At 36.3% G+C, this 25,913-nt stretch overlaps 1 protein-coding gene across 2 annotated transcripts; it reads right to left on the bottom strand.

Annotated features, from left to right (window-relative positions):
• b3glctb (beta 3-glucosyltransferase b) lies at positions 1–24,512 on the bottom strand. 2 transcript variants are annotated; one of them, XM_008427349.3, is made up of 14 exons: positions 24,291–24,512; positions 22,870–22,909; positions 22,063–22,172; positions 16,774–16,850; positions 16,524–16,635; positions 16,273–16,409; positions 15,844–15,907; positions 15,042–15,158; positions 13,669–13,738; positions 11,190–11,303; positions 7,097–7,196; positions 5,360–5,479; positions 1,444–1,588; positions 1–1,009 (listed from the first exon to the last, which is right to left on the bottom strand). In XM_008427349.3, exons 1-14 carry the CDS (start codon positions 24,495–24,497, stop codon positions 875–877), a joined length of 1,548 nt encoding a protein of 515 aa, XP_008425571.1. In that variant the 5' UTR covers positions 24,498–24,512; the 3' UTR covers positions 1–874. The 2 variants fall into 2 exon arrangements, with proteins under 2 accessions (XP_008425571.1, XP_081471793.1); XM_081615667.1 differs by lacking the exon at positions 1–1,009 and having other exon boundaries at positions 1,510–1,625.
• Positions 24,513–25,913: the final 1,401 nt, after the last annotated feature.

Below are 25,913 nucleotides of genomic sequence, written 5' to 3'. Positions count from 1 at the left end.
TTTCGCAGTTTTGTAAATCAAACTTTAATCAACTAGGTCTTGTTTATATTACGATTTTTGAACCAATCCCTGGGGCTGAAAAATGTTCCCATCTGCTTCACAAAAGCCAGCATTTATCAAGAACACCAAAAGTTTTTAGCGCACACTTTAAATCATAAAAATACACGGCTCTGTGCTGTAAAATAAAATGCCACTTTCGAGATCTCTTCTGCATTCACTTAAGTCTCAGAGCAAACAGATTCTCATGCTGGACGAAGCTTATTTGAGTAAATGCAAAAAATAGTTTTCAATCATGAGTAGGCAGAAGTCGACATCTTTAAGATGTCACTCCTCCTCATTTTCATAATGAAACCAAAATGTATAAAGCAAAAACAGGAGACAAAAAATATCTGAAAAGAACACATGGAAATAAAAACTTGGGGGGGACCCTGAAAAATTAAAGACATAGATGTCTCAATGAGTAAAAAACAACTTTCAAAAAAAGTACAATTTATATTATGTACTTAAATATACAATTTGTTGGAACTAAACTTAAAAAATAAATATGAAGGTTAATAATATTCACAACATTTTTTCCAAACTCTTATTTTTCTAATCCAAACCTAGAAAATCCTAAAATCAAATTACATACTTTCCCAGACGGCATACAGGAACCCTGACAGGGATGTCAAAATAAAGGATAGTGAATGCATATCACATTTTTATTACAAGAAATATGAAAACAATGAATCATTTTCCTTCAATTTCACAACTGTGCCCGTTCTGTGTTGGTCTAAAATAAAAGCGTGAAAAGAGTTCACATCTTTTTAGATGTTTTAGAAAGTCTTTCCAGCCTTCTGACAGACACAATAGAGCTTTTGAGCAGAGATTTTTATCACAGTTCATCTTTTAGGTGCGAGTCCTGCAACCAGTTTGTGTAGACGGCCACCGGATCCACACTCCAGTGCTTGTGGAAGGAGACGGAGTGCTGCGGGGTAATCCTCGTTCCGGAGTAGTCATCCGGTTGGGCCTAGAGCAAAAAATAAATAGAATAAAAAATAAATGTGGTTTCCTCCGTTTGTCTCCCAGTGGATGCAAAACGGTTCCCGTTTGGGGATTCTCATGACCAATAAATGTGTAAATTGATTGATTGCCAATAGTTTATCACAATACTGTTGCAGTGGTTGTTTTGAAGTCACAAGGTTTTGAGTTTAAGCCTGAAAATGACCACTTCTTAGTAGAAAAAGTTATTAAATTAGGGTCATGCAGAGAATCAGCTGATGGGACTTTCACATTCCTCTTCACAACTTTATGGTTTTTTTCCCCCCATAAATAATACTCATTGTTCATTGAGGATCTATGCTATTATTGAATCTTGCAGGGAACTAAATGCCCGTATAATCTTGAGTTTGTTGTGCAAATTGGTAATAAGGGAAGAAGCAAACAGCATGTCATGGCCTGTACCTGGTGGAACAGCGGACTGTGTGTGATGGGAACCCCGATGGCAGTGAAGCACCTCCCCAGCACCATGTCGTCAGGAGCATCATCACTGTAGCAGCTGCAGCCACTGGAGAGCAGGATGGACACCGCCGTCCTACTCAGAACCATCCTGCACATGAACACACTATCTGTAAGAAGACGGGTTACTTCCCCGAAAGAAAGGAGGCACAGGATTTACTCAGACTTAAAGTCTGATGGGTTTGTTCATCTTTAATCTTTCCTCTCTGTTCACTTTTTCTTTATTTAATTCTTTTCTTCTTCTTTCTGTCAGATTCAGATTTTGAATGCCATCAAGTATTTAGATACAGATCTTTAAAGTTTACTTAAATTGACTTGAACTTTGTTCTTCATTTTCAAGCAGTGGTGAAGTGTGGTAGACCACGTCCAGTGGGAAAACCCACACATGTACGCTTCACACAGAGTAGCTTTAAAACAGCCATGTCAACATCAGGTGCTCAGTTACATAAAACAGCATGAATTCAGTTTTTACTGTTGTGGTTTTTCCATGTTTCCTCCAAAAACAAGAGTTTTAAAGACTTTTTAATTCACAGCAATTCTGTGAATTGCGTGTAGTGTGTATCAAAACGTTGTAGTAATTAAAATAATAATAATTAAACACCAATTGCCCTCTTTCACCCACATAGAGTCTGATCCAAATAAAAATAATGCAACCATAGACCAATAACAATAAAGGAAGAAATGTTTAAACACAGTCACAGTTTCTCTTCCACTTAAATAACATGTAGACAAGCTGATACTTGAGATGGTCATATAGAAAAAAGTATTATTTAAATATTTTTAAAGTTACAGAGCTCTAATAAATTTAATAAAGCAAGTAAGTGGAGATCATCGCTTTTTTTGATTTGTTTTTAACTAACCTCTAATTTATTGTCAAAACTGATATATAGCCCTGAAAGAGTTGGATGTAAAACTGTTTTTCATTCAACACAGATGTTTCTGATTTTACAAAAAAATAAAATACATCTCAGCTATTCCCCATGTTTTTACTAGTACTTTGAAATTCCATCTTTGCTCCTGGTTTTTGAGCAAGGAAGGGCAATTTGCCATCAACCTGCTCTTTTGTTCCCTCTTTAGTAGCGGTTCTCAACGTGGGCGGTACCGCCCCCCAGGGGGCGTTCAGAGGACGGCAGGGGGCGCTGGTGGACATTTTTACTAAAGGGGGGCGCTGGGATGCCCTTGGGGGGCGTTTAGTCAAAGTAAACTTTACACCTCAAATGCACAACAATGCCAGTTTAGACTTTGAGCAACTTGGTAAAACTGTATTTTGTAACATTAAACCATGCTTGACTGCAACTGTATCTATGGCAGCTCTTCTTCTTCTTCTTCTATTCAGTGTTTGTTAGTTTCTGTTAGCTTCTTGGTGCAGCTTCGTTCTCCTGCTACTGGTAGCTAAAATCACGATACCCTCACTGTGTATCCCTCTGAAAAATGAACCCATTTAAATAAAGAAATCCCTCCATGGGTGATACCTCGATAGAGAGCGTTCATTTTATAGCGTTAACACGGTGCTGTAAGTGGTCCGGTATGAAACGGGGGTGATAGAACAACACAGCACTTTTAAATTTCAATAATCAGAATACAGAAATTGTTTCCGTTGTTTTAAAAGGTTTATGTCAGTCTGCCTTTTCCCCATCGATACGCTTCCCGACCGCCCTGCACCTTAGGGGCTTAAAAAAAAAAAAGACCAGCACTGCGCAAAACTGTGAAACAGGAGAAGCGGGACATAAAACGGAGCGACGAACTAGATGTGAATTATGGCATAAAAACAGAGAATCCGACGCTGAACAGTGAAAAATCAACATATGTGAAACACATGACGACTAGGCTGTGCAGCAAGTGATGAGATTACTGATGGTCAATAAACGATAAAATAAATGTAGCAACAGGAAAGAAACTAAAGTGGACATAGCAATAAACCAAGAGAGGATAAAACTAATCAAATGAAACTAAATGGAAATGAATGAAGAACAAAATGCAAGAATAAACCAAGAAACTAAAGTAAATACAGAGGAATAAACTGGTATGGCAAGACCTTTCTAGCAATAATTAATACAGAGGACTGTAGACACTATTTCCAGATAAAAGGTAAAATAATATTGTTGAAATGTCATGGGTTTAAGACCATATCTAGTACTGAGAATAAATATCTTACAGACCATAACAGTAAAGAACTGATCACTTATTTATGTTTTTAATTAGATTTGATAAATTTATTTCTTCAATATTATTTTTCATGTCAGTTTTAATATCATGAGGCTGATGACTCCATGACACTTTCAATTTGACTCATTAAGATTTGATTAAGAACCAGATTTGTTCTTTGTAATTTCTGTCCGGTAAAACTATGTATCTATAAATCAATACAGGTCTATATAAAGATATAATCCATGTTTCTGTCTCATATTTGTATGGCATTAAAAGGATCTGGAACTTTTGTTTTTCCACTGAAAGCTCTGGTTTGCACAATAAATGCCATGTGGGTGAAGTTTTATGGATGATACTCTGATGTCCCATTCTCCTGAAGGCAGCACAGAGCTGCACCACCAGAAACCGACAAACACTGAAGAGAAGAAGAGCTATGATTAATGTAGTTACAGCTCTATCCATGTTTTAATGTTGCAGAGCTCAGTCGTTTTGCAAATAGATCAAAGTTTAAACTGGCATGTTGTTCATCTTTTCACAAAATAAGAATATTTATTTCCACTCTGATTGGCTGATGCAAGGCCTACTGATTTTAACTTGAATGTTCATTGCATTTTTCATAGACGCTAGTGAAAATAATTTTTATTCCCATGACTTTTTTGTTATCTGGGAAATTATTTTTGATGATACAGAAACAAGCATAAAAATCAAAACATCTACAATAGTGATAGTAATATTAATAATAAGATAATAGTCAGTGCAAAGTAGCCCGCAAATTCTTTGGTGGGGGGCGGTGAGGGACCTGGATAAAGGCTAGGGGGGCGCTGGCCCAAAAAAGGTTGAGAAACACTGATCTAGAGATTATCCATCATAACCTTTTCAGGACTCTGACTTAATTAGTCCAAAACTTTAATGCTACTTTCAGTCAGAAGAAACATGGTGGCCAATTTAAAACTTCCATTTAAACCCAAAACTGTCAGGCATATGAATATTTTTGAGTTTTACAGTGGATACCGCCGTCCTCTAATCTGGTGAGTATTATTGTTTATTTTTAAATTATTTTAATCTGTCAAAAAAAAATTAAACGTTAAAACAATTCAGCTTTCTCACCTGTATTTTGCAGTTCTCATTAGTTCTTAATGAGAAATCTGTTTCGACAGCTGAGAGCAAAACCCCTGATCACTGCCTCTTTGTTCTTCCCAGAGAGTCGATACTGCTTTGAATTAAAGGAATAGATCTTCAAGTAAGTGATCTGCGGGTTAAAGTAATTGTTTCTTTTTTTTTTTTTTTTTTTTTTAAACCAAGGCAGTAGAAATGTATTCATAAAAATTTAATGAACTCACCCGGCAGCAGAAAAATCTCTGAGAGCAGATTTTTCTTGGGCAGGTTTATGACTTAGCTGAACAAGTGACTTAACAAAGATGCATGACACAATCCCTTCAGAGATCATAGATTAACGCAAATATTGTCAAAATTCCTTACAAACTTTTCTAAATGTTCACCACAAAATCTGTAGTTTTGATTGCAAAAAGAAAAAGAAAACTAAAACAATCACAAAATCCCAGAGGAACAGCTATTTATTGATATTTCTACAGTTTAATTGGTTTTATCAATATATTCTGGCAGAACAGGCCCTTTAAGAACATTCCAATTTTTGTTGCGGCCCAAAATGAAAATGAGTTTGACACCCCTGACTTAGAGTGACATCTTCACATACCCTCCTCCTCCTGTTGTGTAGCTGTATCCGTTCTGCATCAGGCCATACCCATATCTCTCTCCCAGGCTCACTGCTTCCTTTGGGTTGTAGCATCGCAGCAGGCGCCGCAGCCGCGGCAGACTAAAAATAAACAATAACGACGAGCAACCTGATGAAAACAAAACAAATCTCATGCATGCTCTGCAAACATTCAAAAGAACACATAAAAACAATTAATTCAAACAGAAAATTTTTGTGGTTTTCTTGATAAACTGCTGGGATTAGTAAAACCTCATAAACCTCACATACAGAACCACAGTGCTGGTTCTATTGGACCTCAGCACAGAATACGACTCTCCGGTCCAGAATCCAGTTGGTTCAGGGATTTCTTAACATGTGGGGTACCCCAAAACTCAATTCTGGGACCATTCCTATTCTACATCTTCATGCTCCTATTAGTTCAAGTTATAACAAAAAATATGACTAGTTACCATGACTACACAGATACACTGTAAACATGTGACTCTGAACCCATCCATGCTGTGAACAGATAGATGCTTTCTCCAGCTGAGCAAGAACAAAACTGAACTTATTGTCTTTGGACATCCAAAGTCATTGCGTAGCTTCAGTTAATACAGCTAGAAACTAGAAATCAGACACAAAAGTCTTTATCTGAGCCTTCAGTCACATAAAGATGTTTACAAAGTCGACCTTCCATCACCTGAAGAACATTTCCAGGGCTAGCGTAATAAGACAAAAGTACACTGCAAAAACACAAATCTTACCAAGTATTTTTGGTCTAGTTTAGTGCAAATATCTTAGCAAACTTGAAATAAGCCAAACCTAACTTACAGGTAACTGTTCAGCAACTTATAGAGCTTTGTCTTACGGCAGTGGTGTCCAAAGTTGGTCCTCAAGGGCCGGCATCCTGCATGTTTTAGTTCTCTCCCTGGTGGTAGTAACAACCTTTTAAGTATGTCAGTGTTCTTCTTAGGCCATCTAACGAGCCATCATTTGATCCAGGTGCATTAAACTAGGGAGAGAACTAAAACATGCAGGACGCCAGTCCTCCAGGACCGACTTTGGACACCACAGTCTTAAGGAAACAATTCCTTAATATTGATGAAAAAGTTCTTGTTCCATTGGCAGATTATTTAACTTGTAACAAGACATTTTCTCATGTTATAAGTGAATTTATCTGCCAACAGAACAATAACTTTTTCATTAATATTAAAGAATTATTTACTTAAAACAAACGTCTATTAGTGAAAATAAGATATTTTCACTGGGAGCTAACCCACAATTACTTGGTAAAATTTTGTGTTTTTGTATGTAAATCAGTTTATGTAAATCATGCAAATCATAAATTGACTCCTATTGAACTCCTTATTGGATTCATCAGTTTCTTCCTTATTTCAGTTGTGGTATTGCAATAATGATGTCTAAATATGAAGGAAGACTGCATTTTACTTTATTTTTTAACTAAAATAAAGAAAATAGTAGTAAATATGACAACATAACCCTTTTAATGAAAAGTGTCATCAAGTATTTGAACTGTTAGTGAAATTAGACGCTTTCTGGTTATCAGCAGAAGCAGTTTTTATCTTGTTGTCACAAATGAGAAAAAAGAAGCATTAAAATATTGGAATATTCTGAGAACAAAACACTCACTGGAAGCCTATGCTTTTTTTTTATGCATACTTTCTTAAAATACGGCTTACTTCTTGGTGCTTGATGATAAAAACTCTTCTGTGTTACCTGATAAGAGTATCATCATCAACAATGACGAGCCAATCAACCTTCGGCACGGCTTCACTCAGAAAACGCCTCATGATGGCAAACGTCTTCCCACAATGTCCTTTTAAAGAACAAACAGACAGAAAGTCTGAGAACAGAAGTTGTCGTGTTTGATTTCAATATTACGCATACACATCGGTGTTTATGATCGGTGTGTCACATGAGATGATTGTGACAAGGATTCAAGCTGGTGACAAGTGAAAAGAAGGGGCATGTGATGATATAATGAAGATAAGATTTTACACTGTGTGGTGTTTTTAGTCACACTGCATCTGCTGTATTTTAAAAATATATCAGTACATTGTGATTTAACCCATAGCATTAAATATTGATTTAATGCATCTCCTGAAACTAGTTACGCCCATGAAATGTCTCATTAAAACAACAATGTGAGTTTCATTTTCCGTCTGAATATCCCTGCCATCCTCTACAGTGACCTAGAATGTAACTCTACAATTTTTCCTAGCATAGATCTATGATTATGCAAATTGAATGGAGTCTCTCTTTTTCACCTGCACCTGCTATTCTATGATTTGGTTCAGTCATTATAAAACTGGTCTATGCGACACAGAGGTAAGTTTAAATGAGTTTCAGCCATGAAGCTGCTGTCGTGCCATTTATAATCTTACATCGGATCAGGCATAACGTTATAGCCACCTGCCTAATAATCTGTAAATCCTCCTCCACCATCTGTGACATCAACTTCTCACAGATGGATTAAGATCTCTAAATTTTGTAGGCCAGGAAAATCTCCTGCTGTGCTCCTCAAACCATCCCTGAGCCATCTATTCCGACTGTTGCATCATGGGATCGTGCTTTTATCCGATATTGGCAACTCCAGACTGGGAACATCCTGTAAAACTCATAAAATGTGTGTAATTGTCTAAGCCATTGCTTTTTGGCCCTAGTCATAATGTTATGCCTGATTTGTGTGTTGTACTGTTTATGATATACATAAATAACATACAGCTCTGGAAAAAATGAAGAGCCCACTGCACTGAACCCTGTTGAAAACCTCGTGGTTATTCCATCAAATAATGATTTCTGAGCTAAAACATCAGTGTTGTTGTTTCTAAATGAACACAAACTTGTTTTATTTGCGTTATTTGAGGTCTGAAAGCACTGCATCTTTTTCGTTATTTTGTTACTTATTTTTTGCAAATAAATACTAAATTTTTGCTTGGAATTTCAGAAGCTTGTTGTCAGCATTTGATTTTACTCAAATATAAAACCAGATAAGCTGATAATTTTAAGTTGTCTCTTAATTTTTTTCCAGAACTGCATATATATTTTATATTGCATATTTACTGAAAATAAGGAATGTAAAATTTACTGTATCAAGTATAAAGACGGGGAAGTAACTATTTGCCGTTATATGTTTTTTCTAGACAATAATTGCCTTATCATCTTATTCCAAACCTCTAAAACCCTCAAAAGTGGTCAAAATGTATTATTTGAATTAATCAAAAATATAGTCAGGGCTCCTGCTACCCCAGCTCTCACAAGCCATTGGTATGCTGAGGTGATTGAATATTATCTATGTTTAAACAGAGTAGCTACAACTTTGCTGTAAGTTTTACAGCAAAGTCCATATGTGCAAAATGTGTGGTGTGTTTGCAATTTTTACATGAATGGATTTACAGAAATATAGCCGTTGGCTTAAATAAAGTTTAGATCAGATGATGAAGTATCAGAGGAAATTATGAAACATCATTTGTACGTATACACATATCACTGAAAGGTAGAAATGCCTTATGGTTTAACAGAAATATATATTTAACCATTTCCTTTAAGTGAAACTGAACAGTATGAATCTGAACAACTTGAAGTAAAAATGTGCTGTGGTTAGTTTGAAATCCTTTGTGAAAACTTGTAACTCGCACTTCAGTTTTTTTAGTTTGTTGCCATCATTTATGAGTCTCAAGTGACTAATTAGATACTTCCTGTCTGTGCAAAATAAAAACAGGAGAGGAAATTGTATTAACAAAACAGTTAAAATGTGGTACAGATGCATGCACTGCTGAAAAAGGTCCTGTGGCTGAGACATTGCAAAAGTGGAGACAGCAATTACATTCCAGTGCTTTTATAGTGTGTCTTGTGTATATATTTATATCTCGGCTGAGTAAGCTGGTTCGTTTGTGAACAGCTCATTTAGGCTGGTGAACAGAGCCAAAGATCGTAAAAAACAGATTGGGAGGAAATAAAAGAAAAAGCTAAAAGGGCAAGGTTATAAAAAAATGTAGAAAATGGGAAGAATAGTGAAAAGGACAGAGGGGATAGCAACTAGCATCTAATCTCTTCCCTTCTGTATGAAGGGACTAAACCTCAGAAGAATGGATACTGATGAAAGTGTGCTAGAATCAGTAGAAACTCAGGAAAAAAATAAAAACGTTTCTCTATTTTTCTCCATGTGGCTGCTGTCATGCATAATTTCTGGATGTAGAAACTATTGCATTGAAATTCCATAAACTGTTTCCTCTTCATTGTGGTTCTTTTTGACATAATTATTAATTTACTTTACATTTATTCAATATTACTATTGTTTAAACTTGAAATTCTCATTTAGAGAGAACTCTGATTTCCAATGGGTCTGAGGTATACACGCACACACACACATGCACACGCACTCACACACACACACACGTATACAGAAATAGTGCTGATTGTAAACCACTGACATTGGAATGAATCGAGTTTAAATAAGAATGCAGAATTTAATTATCAGCATAAAGAGTTAATTTACAGTTGTATAATGAAACTGCAATGAAGATGATATAAATGGTGAACAGATGTGGTCCCAGGGGAGTTCCATGGGATACACCTTTGTGAACAAAACAAAAAGTAAACATTTCCTGTATTAAATTCCCAAACCAAAATAATTAAATTTAAAGGTTGTTGTTACAACATGTGAAGGTGACAATTGGTGTTAAAGGAGCTACTGGTGATCAGTGGCAAACGTTTTTTTTGTTTTTTTTTATGTAACACTTTGCACACCCGACACAAAGAGTAACATAAAAAGGGATGAAAAGCAGATTATGAAACTTGAACTTCAGTTTGCACTTGACAGTATCCAAACCCTGCAGGTTTGCACCTCACTGAGCTGTACACAGATTTTCAAAAACACAGTAGTAATTTTTCAGTGAGTTAAATCTTCCCATTGTCAATTTTCCAGCTCTTTAGCCAATCAGAACCAACCATTTTCCTGTTTATGTTGCTTTCCTTGCTTGCAGTAGCTCCTGGAGACATACATGTTTTTCCGTTGGTTTCTCTGCCAGACAATATTGAATAAGCATTTCGTAGCTCGGTATTTTAAATGTCCATGTCAACTTCATCGTTTCCGACAGCAAGGCAGATGAATTTGTCTGTCATGAAATAACTCTGCCTTATGTGTTCTTGCTGTTAGGCTTTTCTTTTTACATGTACGCTCTGTGTAATGACTTTGTCAGGCAATTTTTTTCTAAAACAACAATCCAACATTCAAATATATACTTTATTATGCGACTCGTTTTTTTTTATTGCTACTTTCGTTCATTTGCTAATGTTGTAATTCAGTGTCCAATGCCATGTTTCCTAACATTCGTTCTCATTGCCCACTGGCAGCATGTTTTAAAAGTGTCCCTGATCCAGACAGATAATTGCATTACCTGCTCAGCATGCCATCAAGTCCTGCAGAGGCCTGCTAATCACCCATTTATAGTGCTCTGCAACAGGTAAACATCTACCAAACTCTGGACAGAATGTCCTAATGATGAGGGTCAACAAGTCTAATAAGTTGAAAGTCGAGGCAAAATGTTCTAAAAAAGGTTATTTTGATGACATTGTTATTGTGAAGCCTGATGCCTGTGGGTATCAGCGTAGCAGAGCTGGTAAGACAAACGGCAGAAAAGACAAAATTGTACCGTTTCAAACTCTGTATGAGCCTGTAACTCATGAGTAAGCAAGAGTTATAGGCCCAAACACAACTGAAAAAGAGGAAGTGGTAAAAAATTATGATAGAAGTCTTTTCTGTTCATCTTTGTTTACAGAAAGCAATAAATGCAGTGAGTAAGTTCACCTCTCTCAGTATTGGGCACTCCAAGGTTGATGGTGGGTATGGAAGCATCGGTGACATCGCTATAGTACTCTAAATAAACAGCGTGTTTTTCCCAGGTGGACTTCACTACTGGTACTGTGAGGAAGCAGAGAAGAGAAGCAAAAGATCACCATTAAACTCAGACATCAACCTTTCGGAGCTACAGAGTCAAACTGACTTCTTCCAAGGTTTCCCCTAGAAAATCTGCTAAGTGGTGGAAAGGCCACTGGGGCCACCAGCCAGCAGCCCACTGAGTTTATGTGTTAAAAAATGTTCAAAGTTAACAGGAAATTTGAAAACATGACTAGATAATTATGTCATTAGAATATGTTAATAACAATACTTCAACACCAAAAAGGCAGGCATATAATACTTTTTTTTTTTTTAGATAAATTCTAATAAAGAAATCAGGAAGTGGATTTTGAAACATGCTATGCAATGCTAGTCACATTAAAAAGTGAAATAAATTAAAATAAACTTTACATAAAATGGGCAATTCTAAGTAGACATTTGTATGCTTAAAGCTGCAATATGAAACATTTACGAAAATGTTTTCACCATGTCATGACAGTATGGTATGAGACAGATAATATGCTAAAAAAGCTTCTGTACCTTCGCTACTATTGCAGTCTGTAAAAATGCACCATTCCCAGTAAAAACAACCAATCAGAGCCGGGATGGAAGGCCTTAGCGCTGTCAATCGCATTCGTTCAGGACGTCATCGTTGGCTATGCTAACTAGCCTCAGCATTTGGGACAAACTATGCCGTGGTGAACCAGCGGTAGCGTAGAAGAGAGTGAAGGGGGGACATGTGAGCAGCACACGCCATCAGTGATTGACAGCACTCAGACCCTCCTCCTGGCTCTGATTGGTTGTTTCTGACACAGTGGTGTATTTCTGCAGTTAGTCCTGGGAGCACTGGGAGAAGGCGGAGGAGCTTGATGTCTTGTACTGTTTTGAACCTTGGATAGTATGAGTTACAACATTTAATTTCCCCCTGGGATCAATAAAGTGTTATTGAATTAAATTGAATAATCTTTATCAAGTTGCAAGTGCTTACAGAGAGCCAGGCACATCTGTTCATGCCAGAACAGATGTGTAACAACAATGTGAGGTGTAAATGCACACGCCATGCATCAGTCTTTGTTCACAAAGACTGTGGGATTGGTGCATCCCCCCCACTAGCCCAGTTCAATGCATCAACTATGAACCTAGCTTAATCCATCTTTGCTTTCACTATTACTAGCGTATTAAAAACAATCAACACTTACCACCAATGACTGTGGTCAATAAAGCCTGACGGCCAGCGAGGATTGTAATACGCTGGTTTCATTCACTCTTTAGTGACTGAAACCAGATTAATGGTTGCCACTTTAAAACCAAATCTGTCAAAAGTGTCTCCTTGAAAGGCTTGTATCCTTAAATCATAGAAGACTGCTTTTAATTAAGGGACAGAAAGGATAAAGCTCTCACACTGCACATTAATCTGGATAAGAGTGTTATCTATAAGACGAAGGCAACAAGATGATGATTTTCAATTAGAGTTAAATCAAACAAACTAAATTTTGATCCATTACAAGAGGGACCAATTTTATATTCATTTATTCCTAAACACATCTCTGTATTATCAAAATGTGAAGAGGACACTGTGACATTCTGCTATGCAATTCTAATAAGCCGAGTTCAAACCAACGCACAAAAAAGCAAATTAAATACCCCCCACTCTGCTTCTGATTATGTTAATTGCTGTAAAATAGCCTGTTGGCTCATTATGACCCAAAAAAAAAAAAAAAAAAAGACACTAGTGTTTTGGATGATTACACAAGCAGCTAAAATTTAAGCAGGAAATTTAGATGAGGATGTAAATTTCAATATGCAGCCTGCACCTGACTGAACCGGTTAGCAACAGGTACTAAATTAACAAGGGAAAGAAAAGAGAACAAATTAGGTTATTGGAAGCTATTCACCTGTAATCATCTTTAAAGAAAACAGAAATGTATCTGAAAGTTGAAATATTAAATACAGTACCAGGTAAAATCAGTTTTGTACTTTAGCTACATTTCAACCTTAAAGTTTGATTAATTTTACTGGGATTGTGTGTGAATGGCGAGCAACAACAAGTGAAAGGAAATGCTAGCCTTGGAAAAAAAAAGTGACTGAGCCATTGTTAAATCCAAATATCACACAGGGTTGAAATTTATCACAATTTACAAACTCAACTTAGAACAAATATCTTAACCCTAGATGGTAAATTAAGCAGAACTTGTTTAAACATACCACAGACAATAAGCATAAATGCAGATATTTGGTAAACAAATTAACCCAGTTAGGTGGCAGACAGAAAGGTACCAATATGATATGTGGTATGTGTAGAATATGCATCAGCAGGCATTTACAGCAGTCACTGAGAAGTAGTTAGAGGTACACAATTGTCCAACAGAATCACAGATGTAATACTCACCTCGCACTGAGTGATATTTTTCACAAGTTTTCACAGCAACAAATATATTATTCTTTGATACAGGATTCCCCTGGAACAGAAATGGAAAGATTGTGTGTTTTAGCAATTCTGAAAAAATATACAGATGTTTACAAACTGTAGGCATTCAGTGGTTTTTTTTAAAAAGCCTCCATCTATCTTTGCTCTCCAACTGGACAGAAAATAACTGTTGAGAGAAAATTGTATCACTGCATACAGACATAACATATTTGTTATCTGAGGAAACAGGAGAAAACTAAGCATAATTTAATTTTAAAAAACAAAATAAAAAGTGGCATGACATTGGCGACGGTGAGGAGGACTTATACTTTCACTGTGACCAATAAGCCACAACCAAAACATAGTGCCAAACATAATTTCAAATACATTCACACCACTTCAACTCTACAGATTTGTCTGATTAAACTACAAGCTTAATGTATTTTACTAAGATTTTATCTCACAGACAGACACAAAGTAGTAAATAAATGTTTAGTGGAAAGCAAATGATGAGAGGCATTTGAGATAGTTTGGAAATAAACAATTTTTTCCACTCTCTCTCGACACCCCTTAATAAAATTAATTGTCCTTTTCTGTAATTTAATTTCAAAATGGTGCAGCTGTTCAGGGAAAGCCTCAAAGCTTTATCAGAAAATATCAGTAAGCAATTATGAGATACTTAATGTTGGTCTAACACATAAAATCTCATTAAAATTTTTGAAGTTTGCAATGGTAATGTGAGAAAATATGAAAACATCCAAGAGGGTATGACTGTTGGATATGCCAACCTATCCTGGCATATCCTGTTTATGCAGACATTTAGTTTGCATCATCACAAACAAAATCACGTATTTGAGGATTTTATAAATCATTCATGGTTTACAGTTTAGCAGTTCTTAATATGTCTGTTTTCTTTCTAAGCCCCAAACATCCATATCATAAGACTACATTAATAAACGTGTTTTGTTTTTTTACCTGTGTCCTTAATCAGCTAATCTTTGCAGCCCTATTAGGTTTTGTTATTGACTAAATGCTTAGTACAGCGTGTGCTTGGGGAGCTGAAAGTGTTTCCATTAGAGAAATAAAAAATATTCTGCATAAATAAAACTTAAAACAATGGCCTTCATGCCATTCAAAACAAATATTACTGCCACTTATGTTGTTTGTTTGATTACCATCAATATGTTTCAATGATTTCATTGCCAAGAATATTATGAATTATTCATCTTCAGGAGACTAATCCCAATAAACCCTTAAAAGTTATTTCTACTATTTAACTGGATTTGTTTATTTATTTCTTTGTATTCTCTTATATCAACATATTTGTTTATAATAAAAACAAAAGTTGCACATACACAGTGGGGCAGGTAGTTTGTGAATTTGGTTGCACAGTTGTCCTTTGTCTCTGTACAAAACTCTGGAACTGTGGTCAGCTCTGGACCTCTCCCTTCCTCCCAGATAAACAAAGCAATCTATAAAAAAGGAAGAAAAAATGTGACAAAAAGAAAGACAAATGTTGGATATTTGGATAATTAGTTGAAACAGTGAAAAGTAGATTTTCACGTCATCCAATGGTGGCAAATGTTGAAATTTATCAGAAGGAAAGTTGGAAAGATATGTTCTCTTCCTCACACATGCTCGCTCATTAACTTTCTCTGAGTCATCTTTTAGGTCATTGGAGAAGACTTAGGATGGCCTGCATTTTAATTAGATTATTCCAGCACAGTTTGCTACGTGCAAGAAATAATATCTCCAGCTGGTCTGGAAATCAAGAAAGTAAAGTTCTTCATTTTTACTTGAAATGTCTTTGAAATTTCATACAAATTAAAATCCAAAAGCTGTACCTAAGTTCATGTAAAAAAAAACAAAAAAAAACTCAAGTGTAAAAACTGCCTTCGGGTGTCTGCGTATCACAAGTCCCAATAACCTGCATTGCAGTGTGATGGGGTGAAAATACTTTTGCAACTACAGGAAACCATCCCTACATGTTTTTTACAATATATTTTCTGAATATACAGGCTCCTCGCTGAACCCTGACAATGATGACACATGAAAACATACAGTAGCCGTTTTGTAGCAGATAAGTTTTAACATGCGCCACGAAAACACAGAGGTTGACAAAATCCCCATCAGACCCCTAGAGGTGGTTTCGAGTACCTCGTGGGTCAAGTCGATGGTGAAATCCGACTTCAGATTTTCAGACTGAATCCGCTCAGCCAGTCTGAAACACAAAAGAGATTATGTAAGCTTTACTGCTAGTGGAAGCTGAAACCAGGCAGTGAAAGGCACAGAAAATGAATGAGAAATCAGCTTTAGGAGGCTAGCTTTCAGCAAATCTGAAGGTTGAGACTGCATCCAGTAAGTGATCTAATCAGTTATCTAATAGTGGTTTTGAAGAGTAATGTGAAGAATTTATGAGCACTGACTTTTTTTTTATTGGAGAAAGGATTCTAATTGATACTCACAAGGTGGTTCATTTTAGAGAAAAATAAAATAAAAAGCTTAATGTGCGGAAAAAGACTGGAGGAAAGGACTGAAACGGGTCATTTTCACACATTTTCAAACACAACAGACTATCTCACACACCTTTGGTGCAGCGCAGCACTTAAAGCCCAACCAGCTGCTGGGTCAGGGTAACCAAAAGAAGTGGGGTCTTCAGAAAAGGCGTAGTGGTGAACAATGGAGGGCTTGTTGTCATGGAGACGCTGACCCAAAAACCATTCCTGTAAATAAGAAAATGGGAAAAAAAAAAAAGATTTTCTCAGTTGGTTTTCAAAAATACTGTCTGTAATCCACATCCAGTCCTTCATCGATAAACAGTAAAATAAAAGTCTCACCTCTTGGACCGGATATCTTTTAAGAACTTTTTGCAGAACATGCAAAACAACCATCGTTTCCTCTTCTATGAACAAAAACCAGGATGCCGATTCTCCATAAATAGCAGAGAGACTGGAAAGATGTCCAGGAAGTTATTACGTTATTCCCTGTATTTCCCACACAGGAATATTTACAACAGAAGTCTGGACAATAAAACAGTTGCGATTTTGTGACTTGTTTAATGTCGCAATTGGTGCATTAAACACTCACAGAGGAAGAACAGGAAGAATGCTCCAGTTTCCTTCATAATCTGACAGCTCATGTAGGAGGAGAACCACTGGAAGCCCCTATGTGGATTAGAATAAACAGACTGCAGTTCATCAAAATAATTTAATATACTTGGAATATAAAGTCTATTAGCTTCCTTTTTAATATACAACCTAAAAAAACTCTTTTTAAACGATGAAAACAAGGCAAAAATGTACATGTCGTACGTAAACTATATAAAATAAATACTTTTGAATCAATGCCTGAAATTTTTAGTCATGCATGTCCGATTTACCATTAGGAGGCGCTGTTCTGCAAAAGAGTGGGGATTTTATCCAAAAGTTGTAAACATTTTTACTCAGACTGTATTTAGCATATTTAAAATAAAAAGTTAGATAGATTTAAAATTTTAGGCTTATTGTTAAAAAGCAGTGCACCAGTGGCTTCAAAGTGAGATTAGATGAATCTAATAGACTTTAAAGAGTTGGAGCTCATCAATAAAAGATAAATCATCACAATATCAGTGGAAAGATATGTAAAAAAAAAAACAAACTACTCAGCAGATATGTAAAGGCGTTAGTAGCTCTAATGTCACCTTTTGTCCTATCAAATAATGAGAAGGGTAAGTAATATTTCACATGCCTTTAAAAAATGAAATGTAGATACATTTTTTTAATTAAAACTTATTTATTGTTCAGTTGTCCTTTGTGGGATGCCCATCTTGTTTCCTTTTAAAAACAAACCACTACCTCTAAGTCTACTAGAGGTATGAATAATAACAACATGTTGTGTTTCTTTCCCTTCACCCTACATCTCTGGATTATCTTTGTAAAGTTTATAGACGAAGCAGATACTTTGTGGGCTCACTTTTAGTTTCCAGCTTTAAAAGGAATAAAATAAAGACTTTCAAACTAATCCAGGGCCTCTCCAAATTGTCCCTATGTGTTAGTGTGTGTGTGTGTGTGTGTGTGCATGGTTGTGTGTCTCTGTGTTGCCCTGCGACAGACTGGCGACCTGTCCAGGTGACCCCGCCTCTCGCCCGGAACGTTAGCTGGAGATGGGCACCAGCAACCCTCCCGACCCCACTACTGGACTAGGGTGTAAAGAAAATGGATGGATGGATGGAACTAATCCAGAGTCTCTAACAATGAAGCTTGTAGTGAAGTCTGATTGAAATACACCTGAGAAGTAAACTAAAGTGTACGACAGTCGCAGTGGAGCCATTCGAATATAAACCAGTGTTCTAAACTCCCCGTCCAAAGAAGAAAGAATGAAAAAAAAAAATGACATGTTGGATTAAATCATACGAACCAAGCCGAAGCTGAGATATTGTCTTCTAAATTGACCCACACAGCACTTAATATCCTTTCTCAGCAATTTCTTAATTAGGAACATCTTTGCAGTCTGCTTCTGATGTGGAGCTTTGAGCCAGTTATGCTGTCATTTGGACAGAAGCTACTATATTTGATCACCTTCCTTATAAAATGACTAATGTGGAAAATCTCACAAATCTTCTCCCAGTACCCATTTATAGGCCTAACTTTTTATCAGAATCTGATATAATAATGCATATCCAGCTAAATATGGATCTAACGAATGACTTAACATTGCTTTCCTGTCTGATATCCCTCACTTAATTTAAGCCACAGATGGTTATTCACTCTAAGACTTGGATTTGCATAAAAAAGGAACGTTTTCAGGATGTAGAGATTGCCAACAGACATGTGACAAAACAAAACAACACCAGCGAGTACATCTGGTTTACGTGACTTTAAAAACTGGAAGACTCCAACGTAGCGGATTAAGACACATGCACTATTTTGCTCTGCATATTTCCATAAACATTTTGCATTTGAATCAGCCAAGCTGTGATTAGGTTACCCAACACTGGATGAGAATGAAGGGAGTACGTGACCATGCATAAGCATTTTGACACTTTTTTCATTGCATTTGGAATAAAAATTCAACATTTAAGCAGCTAAGTTAACCCAATGTGTTGGCCTCATCTTCATACTGTTGGGAAGCAGCAAATATATGTTTGTATCTTTGATTTGAGTGAAAGCAAGTTACTTAAGAGACCATCTTATGGCAACCCCCCTCCCCAAAAAAACATTTTTACTTGGCCTCTGGTGCAAAGGTTTTATCATGTTCCAACTGAACAACTAAGACAAGAACAAGATCTACATTCAGAAGGAGTGATGGTTCATATTTTTTAATTTACATAACTTGGTTTATGAGTGCACAAAAAGGTTTTAACAAACACATGAGGACTAAATGATGCGGCTGGAGAGATGCAGACCTAAAATGTTTAATTACAGCTGGTACAGCATGAATAATCTCATTATAAATCAGTGAGGAGGTTTTTGTTTCCTTATAATTGATAAGTTGGTATGAGAGGAAGGCAACTATATGAATCAAACGGAAATGATGCTGCGCATATTTTAGTGGCAACATTAACCCAGTAGTTGAAATTAAAACAAACATCCAGCTAAATACACAATGCAAAACCTCCTCTACAATGAAGGACCCATCAAGCAGAGGGAGGTATTACATCTAGGAAGAGCAACACAGTCTGTCACTGCAGCATGTACACATCAGATGTGCTAGTGGTGAGATTCTCAGCATGTCTCTGAGCACTTCTAGAAGATGTAGCACCCATTACGGCCGCAAACAACTCTGTAGGAGAAAATGAAAAGTTTCCCCTTTTTTTGTATGAAAAAAAAAATTCTTTCAGGCAGGAAAAACTTTTTCTAGCACTTTCCACTCTTTATTTATACACACTTCCACCTGGTAAATGTATTAAACATTTGAAGGCATTTGATTGTTATGCTGAGCTTTTTTAAAAGCAAACTGCTCAGTCAGTCAGATTCTAGATGCCTCTAGTTCAGCCTCCGGTACTAATACAAAAAGCTTCGCCGTTATCTTTGACAAGGATGTTTCCTTTAAATACCATATTAAATAGGTTTCTCCTTGTTTCATCTGTGAAATATTGCCGATCTATATGCTGCAACTGAGCGATGCTAATCTTTATTATCAGGAAGCCCAAGTGAGCGAAACGTCTTCAGCTTCTCCAAAATGTTAGAGTATGAGTTCTGTTGAGAATTAGATCATATTTCTTACATTTTAGGTCCTTTTCATTGAGTTTGTTTGCTTTGGGTTTCTGCTAATCCTTCCCAGACCTCCAGTTCACTGATTCTGAGCAGCAGATGGCCGCGCTTACTGAGCCGGGTTCTGTTACAGGGTTCCCTGTTAAAAAGGAAACGTTATTTTCCACCAAAGGCTTCAGAATGAGACATTACTGGACTTCCTTGGATAATGTTTTAGTATTAGGTTTTAAAAATACACTGTGGTATCATGTGAGCATTCTTTAATATGTTTATCTTTAATATGCTTATCCACAAACGACTACCGTAAGTGTTTTGCGACCATGCCGCCGCTAGGGGGCAGTATTGTCAATTTGAGGCTATTTTTGCATCTGTTCACCCTGCAGATTTGATTTTAGAGTCAATGTGATACAAAGTTACACCTTTAAAAATACATTTCTGTCCTGGCCCCAGATGGCTTGCCACGTTTTCTTCTTTTCAAATTAAAAGTTACCACAAATGGCATTGGGCTGAATTTCTTGTTTGCATAATATTGCATAAAGATGATTTGAATTTGAGTTTGTCTATATGATTGGTCTAATTTAATAACGAATGTCTGTATAAAACGTTTTTCTTAATATTACATTTTTGTAACTTATTGTGATAATAAGGCAAAATAAACTGAACTGAACTCAAATACATTTCAAGAAAAAGTTGAAACGGAAAAGTTTGAAAAAGTGGAACGCAAACGTCTTCCTATACAGACATAATTTTTGTTGTTTTGACGTTTCACTAATGATCACTAAGCAACTTATTTAAATTAATTTTCTATGATGGACGTCCGTCATGTCATGGAGCTTCTTATTTAAACTGCCGAACACGTTAAAGAGTGGCTGCATTGACACCAAAGTGATTCTTGGCACTCGCGGTCCCTGCAGTTCAAGTCCTGTTTCTCATAACCCACAGATTCTGTCTCAGGATGAAGTTGGGGTGTGAATCATCAAAACCATATGGTTCCAGAAAACAAAAATCTTATGGTTGTCAAAGTCAATCACTGCCCGTGGAACAGTTCTTTGATGTTCTTACAAACACACCATTTGCGGCTGAAGGGTTTCCAGCTGACAAACCACATTTATTGTTTACAAGCTGCAGTGATTGTAGATGACACCACCCCACCGAGAGGTTACAAGATTACAAAACGAGTTTGTTCAAGTTTCAGAAGTGAAATGTTAGACTTCAAACTTTAAGACCTACGTAAATTACAACAAAAAAAAAACTAACCAATAAAGTAGGTAATGATTTATGCCTAACAGAAGTGAAATGCCATGTGACTCGGTGCCTTTTCAATTTGATTACTCAACTTGGAGTCTTTCTCAAAGGAGAACATAGATCATAGAACATAGATCAGCATGTTGCAGCAAGGTGGCTCCCGTGCAAGTACAGGTGAGCGATGTATTAATTCAAATTATTAATACATGGTTTTTCAAATGCTTATGCACACCTGTTATGTTTTACCCATTAGTGCAATGAAATTAACTTCACACCTATTAGCCAACATCTTAAAACTTTGTTTTAATAGGTACCATCAATAAAATACACTTTTCTAATGACAAAGGAGCTGCAAGAAATTGTGAAAAAATATTTCGGATTCCATCCTCTAAACTAGGGAAGGCTGATTTCGTAATTTTTTTTTTTAAGTCATTAAATCTGCAGCCATAAATTTGTCATGTTTTTCGGCTGCCTTGTGTCAAAAACATTGTGCAGAAGATCAACTTAATTATTCTTAAGCTACGTAATTTTGAATTAAGAAGAATTAACAAGACCTTACTGGACAGTGTTTAAAAGAATATTTAGATTTTTTTCTTTATGCCTTTGTCCACATTTTATCTTTCATTTTAAGAGATAACATTTTATATCTTGGGAGTAATTTTAATCTGAATGTTTTGATCAAAATTATATTTCACTTCAACTACAGAAGGAAAAATATTTTCACGGTTTCAACATAAACCTGAGGACCAAAATCAGAAAGGCAGCAGCAATTAATGCATCATGACACATATGGAAATTCATTTTTCACTGGATGCTGTAATAAACATCGAAGCACCCACAACGTTGTTTTTGTGACTGAGACAGTAGGAGGGACGAATAAACATCTCAAGCAAACATCAAGTTCTAAACTCTGAGTCCTTAACTGCTCAAAAAATATTACCTCCCCGAGATTAGCCGCATCCTGCAGAATCTTTTCCTTCCTTTGGTAACCACGTTGGGCATGGTAGGAGTTCTTCTGACTCTGAATCACTATTACCAACTCCTCCAGCACTGTCCAGAAAAAGAGAAATCCAGAAAACAAAAAATTAGAATATTAAATTCCAGGTTTACTCTCACTCTAAATATAGCATGCAGACATAGAATAGAATAGAATAGAATAGAATAGAATAGAATAGAATAGAATAGAATAGAATAGAATAGAAACAGCTTTTAATGTCTCACTAAGGAGAAATTCAGGTGTTACAGCAAAATCAGATATTAAGTTTCACACAAAAAGTTCTTAAAGTGTTAAAACAATATATAAAAACAAGATTAACAATAGCAACAATCATAGTAATAATATACAGTACAAGCGTTGACGTAAAAAAAATACTGTGCAGTTATTAGAAATAGAAATATCAGACTCACGATCCAAGAGATGTGCAAGAGTCAGATTACTTTTTCAAAAATGTAATGCAATGTAATACACGAGGAGTATTTTATGAAGTCCAATCTAACTTTCAGTAACAAGAACTATCAGCCTATTCTTTAAATCCTCAAGCTAGTCTTTGAGTTGCAAGTTTCAAACTTATGGCGCTGAGATTTTCATTTAGACTCTGCCACCCTGGGAAAATAGAAATCTACAGCAGCAAAACTTCAGGAGGAAATTAAAATGTTGTCAGCGCTCTCCATGAAACTGGTTTCATTTTCTAAGTGAAACCGTTTACTACAAAGCATCAAATCACTTGGAACTAAACTCCTCACTCACCAGCAGAGCCCTGTGCAGCCGGATCCTCGTGATTTGAAGCCTGCAGGGAGGCAGAAGGAAACACATTAGGTGGGACACAAACCACAGTGTTAAAAAAAATATGTATCGGTAAGTTACTTTTACTAAATTAATGTCTGGAAATGAATTTGTGTCACAAACAGTTTTATTATTCAAAAATATGGCTGAAGGAGAAACTATCTTCATCATAAACTTAAAAAACTACATTTCTGTTTCTTGCATTAGGGCGCAATTAGCACCAAAATAACTGCACTTCAATAAACAACTACAATAAAAACCATTGGGAGCCAATAATGACAGTAGTCTATTTCAATTCAAATAACTTTCAACTTACAATGTACTATATATACTTAATAGTAGGTGTAGTTTTAGAGCACCAAGTTTAAACTTCTGCTAATATAATTTTGAAGCAACGCCACTCTTACTCCTAAATGATAAGCCAATATTCACCAAACAGACACATTTTTAAAGTTTGTTTTAAATTTAGACTTGTTGTTTGACACAAGTTTCATTATTCTGTCACTTTCCTTCTGCTAAGTCAGCCGTGCCATTTAGAGGTCAAGTGTAGTAACAGTAAACCTTATTATCAGTGGAAATATTTTGAACTGCCACCCATCATACTGGTTCTCAGTTAATCTCACTCTACTTACCAAGGTGACTGGATTTTTCTTTTGTTTTTACTAGTATCAGAGGTTTTAATACACATGTTGACCACACTTCTCACATTTTATTTTTTTAAAAGTGCAAAAATTCAGGGATTAATGGTTTTGTGAGACACTGTATAATCATCAGTTTTAAAATAATGCTTTAAAAAGAAAGTTTATTCAAATTCAGTATCAAGCAACAGCATATTGACTGCACTCAAAGCCTCGAATGGGTAAAAAGCCCATCAGCAATAATCATTAAATCTAGAACCTTTCACATGGCTTTAAAATAAACATCTATTAAATTCTTGCATGCAAAATAAATATTTTCAATACGTTTACAAAGCTTTAAAAATCATGTCTACAATCTATTAAAATGCTTAATGCTTATTGACTGATTTTTATATATATGTATAGTGATTTAAAAGTGTTGCGTCAAGTTTTCAAACACTATAGAGGAATAATTTCCTTTTCTGATATCATAATAAAATTTAAGAAAAAATTACAATTCAATCAACACTACAGTGAACCTTTTCAATGAATTAAACTGATAAAGATAAGCCCAAAAATATGTTTCAGACGTCCTAATTAAAATTAAACCAACGTATTTTTACTTTACTATTGTAACGACCTTAACTTTGAAGTTTATATCAACGCCACTTCCGCTCGTTAGCCGACAGTCTACCGAAGTGTTTCCAGCTTGGTGAAGCGAGTTAGCTAACGCTGACTGAGTGCAATTACAGCATTTACTGCACTTACCGAGCCAAAGAAAAAACACAGCGACCAGTTCACAGCCATTAACCACATTATGCTGAGACATGATAGCCGTGGCTGCTGCTTTACCGACCGGGGACAGCTTACGTCATTCCTGGGCTGCTTGAGCCGTTTGGAGCTGCCAGTCCACTTGCCTGTAAAGCGAGGGTTAGTTACTGCGAAGTTGTAGCGGCCTCTAGTGGACACTGTCATATGTGAAAATCACTATTTCAAGTTCGATGTTTTTCACTCCAACGGTGATTGATTTCAGGTGCATTGAGGCGTAATATACAGAAAATGAAAAAGAATAATTATAAAAGAAAATCATTAAGCATATTCTAAGTCAGGCGTTTCGACTTGAATACACATGGACACCGTTTCTCCAGGCCACATTATTCTACTGCAGTGATAAAAGACTGTGCTCCCCAGCTATGTAGGATTCTGCAGCACTTATAAAACTTTGGCCTAACCATGTTCCTGTGCTTTGGAGGACATCCGACTGCTGGCCTACCATCACACGTTCTATAATTCCTGGAATGACTCCTATTGGCCCCTCAGATTAAGAATAAAACCACCTTTCAGGACCAACTGCAGTTAGATTATCACATAGGTTGGGAATTAAATGCACCATCACACACCTGCTTTAACAAACAAGGCATTTAACATATTTCAGCCCCAGTCTCTTGACAGCATAAAACTCCAGAAATACTGTTTTAGCGTTTAGTTTTCAAATAACATCCCTTTTCAGTACCTGTCTCCACTACCTGTCCCTTTAAAGCTAATGCCTTAAAGTCTGCTGCCATCTCAAGGATTAGAGATACTCCTCATTTGGGAACAATTTCCTTAGATGTGGACATACGAGACAGATGACTTTAAATGAGTAAAGAATGTAGGTTAAACTGGAAAAGATATCAAGCACTTGGTTTTCCCCTCTTGGACGTTTCAATTATGCACTTTGAAACAAGCATCTTCTCATATGTTGGGGGGGAAAATTACTAACCTACTGGTGATGATTACCTTAAATGCCTGACAGAGGCAGTCATTAAAATACCATGCTGAATAGCATGGTTAGTGCAGCAATTTTCTTTATCTGAGAGAGACAAAAGCTGAGATGTTTGACTGTAACATTCAGCATTGAACTTGCTGTAAAGCAAATACGTCTTACCAAAACAAACATTTGTGTCAAACACATTGAGGAATTGGATATGGCCTGTGCTTATTATTAGACACTGAGACTAACATAAACTGTAGATTACCTAGAGACAAATGTAAAGACATGTATAAAAAACATATGTCCAACATCTGACCTTGCTCCTTGAATCATGTAGGAACAGAGAACAATTATGTCATAATCTAGCCGCCAGTCTTCAAGACAATGGCTGAAATTTTAAAAAGTGAAGGAGGTGCAATGGTCCAGTCAAAGTCAAGACATGAGCTTGACCACAGAGTTGTGCTTAATCCAAAGCCTGGAACCTAATGGACCGAAGCAACTTTATGTAAAGACAGTGTTAGGTCAGTAGCAATGTAAAAGACCAATGAGGTCACAGAAAGGACAGATAGTTTCCAGTTATTACTGGAAAAGGCTAGGTCAACCCAGTGAATCATTGATGATTGGGTGTATCTATATTT

Source organism: Poecilia reticulata, chromosome 14 (assembly GCF_904066995.2).
Source record: "Poecilia reticulata chromosome 14, P_reticulata-male-v2, whole genome shotgun sequence".
NCBI classification, from domain to species: Eukaryota; Metazoa; Chordata; class Actinopteri; order Cyprinodontiformes; family Poeciliidae; genus Poecilia; species Poecilia reticulata.
Note: the sequence above shows the minus strand (reverse complement) of the source record. Positions and strands in the feature narration are given on the sequence as shown.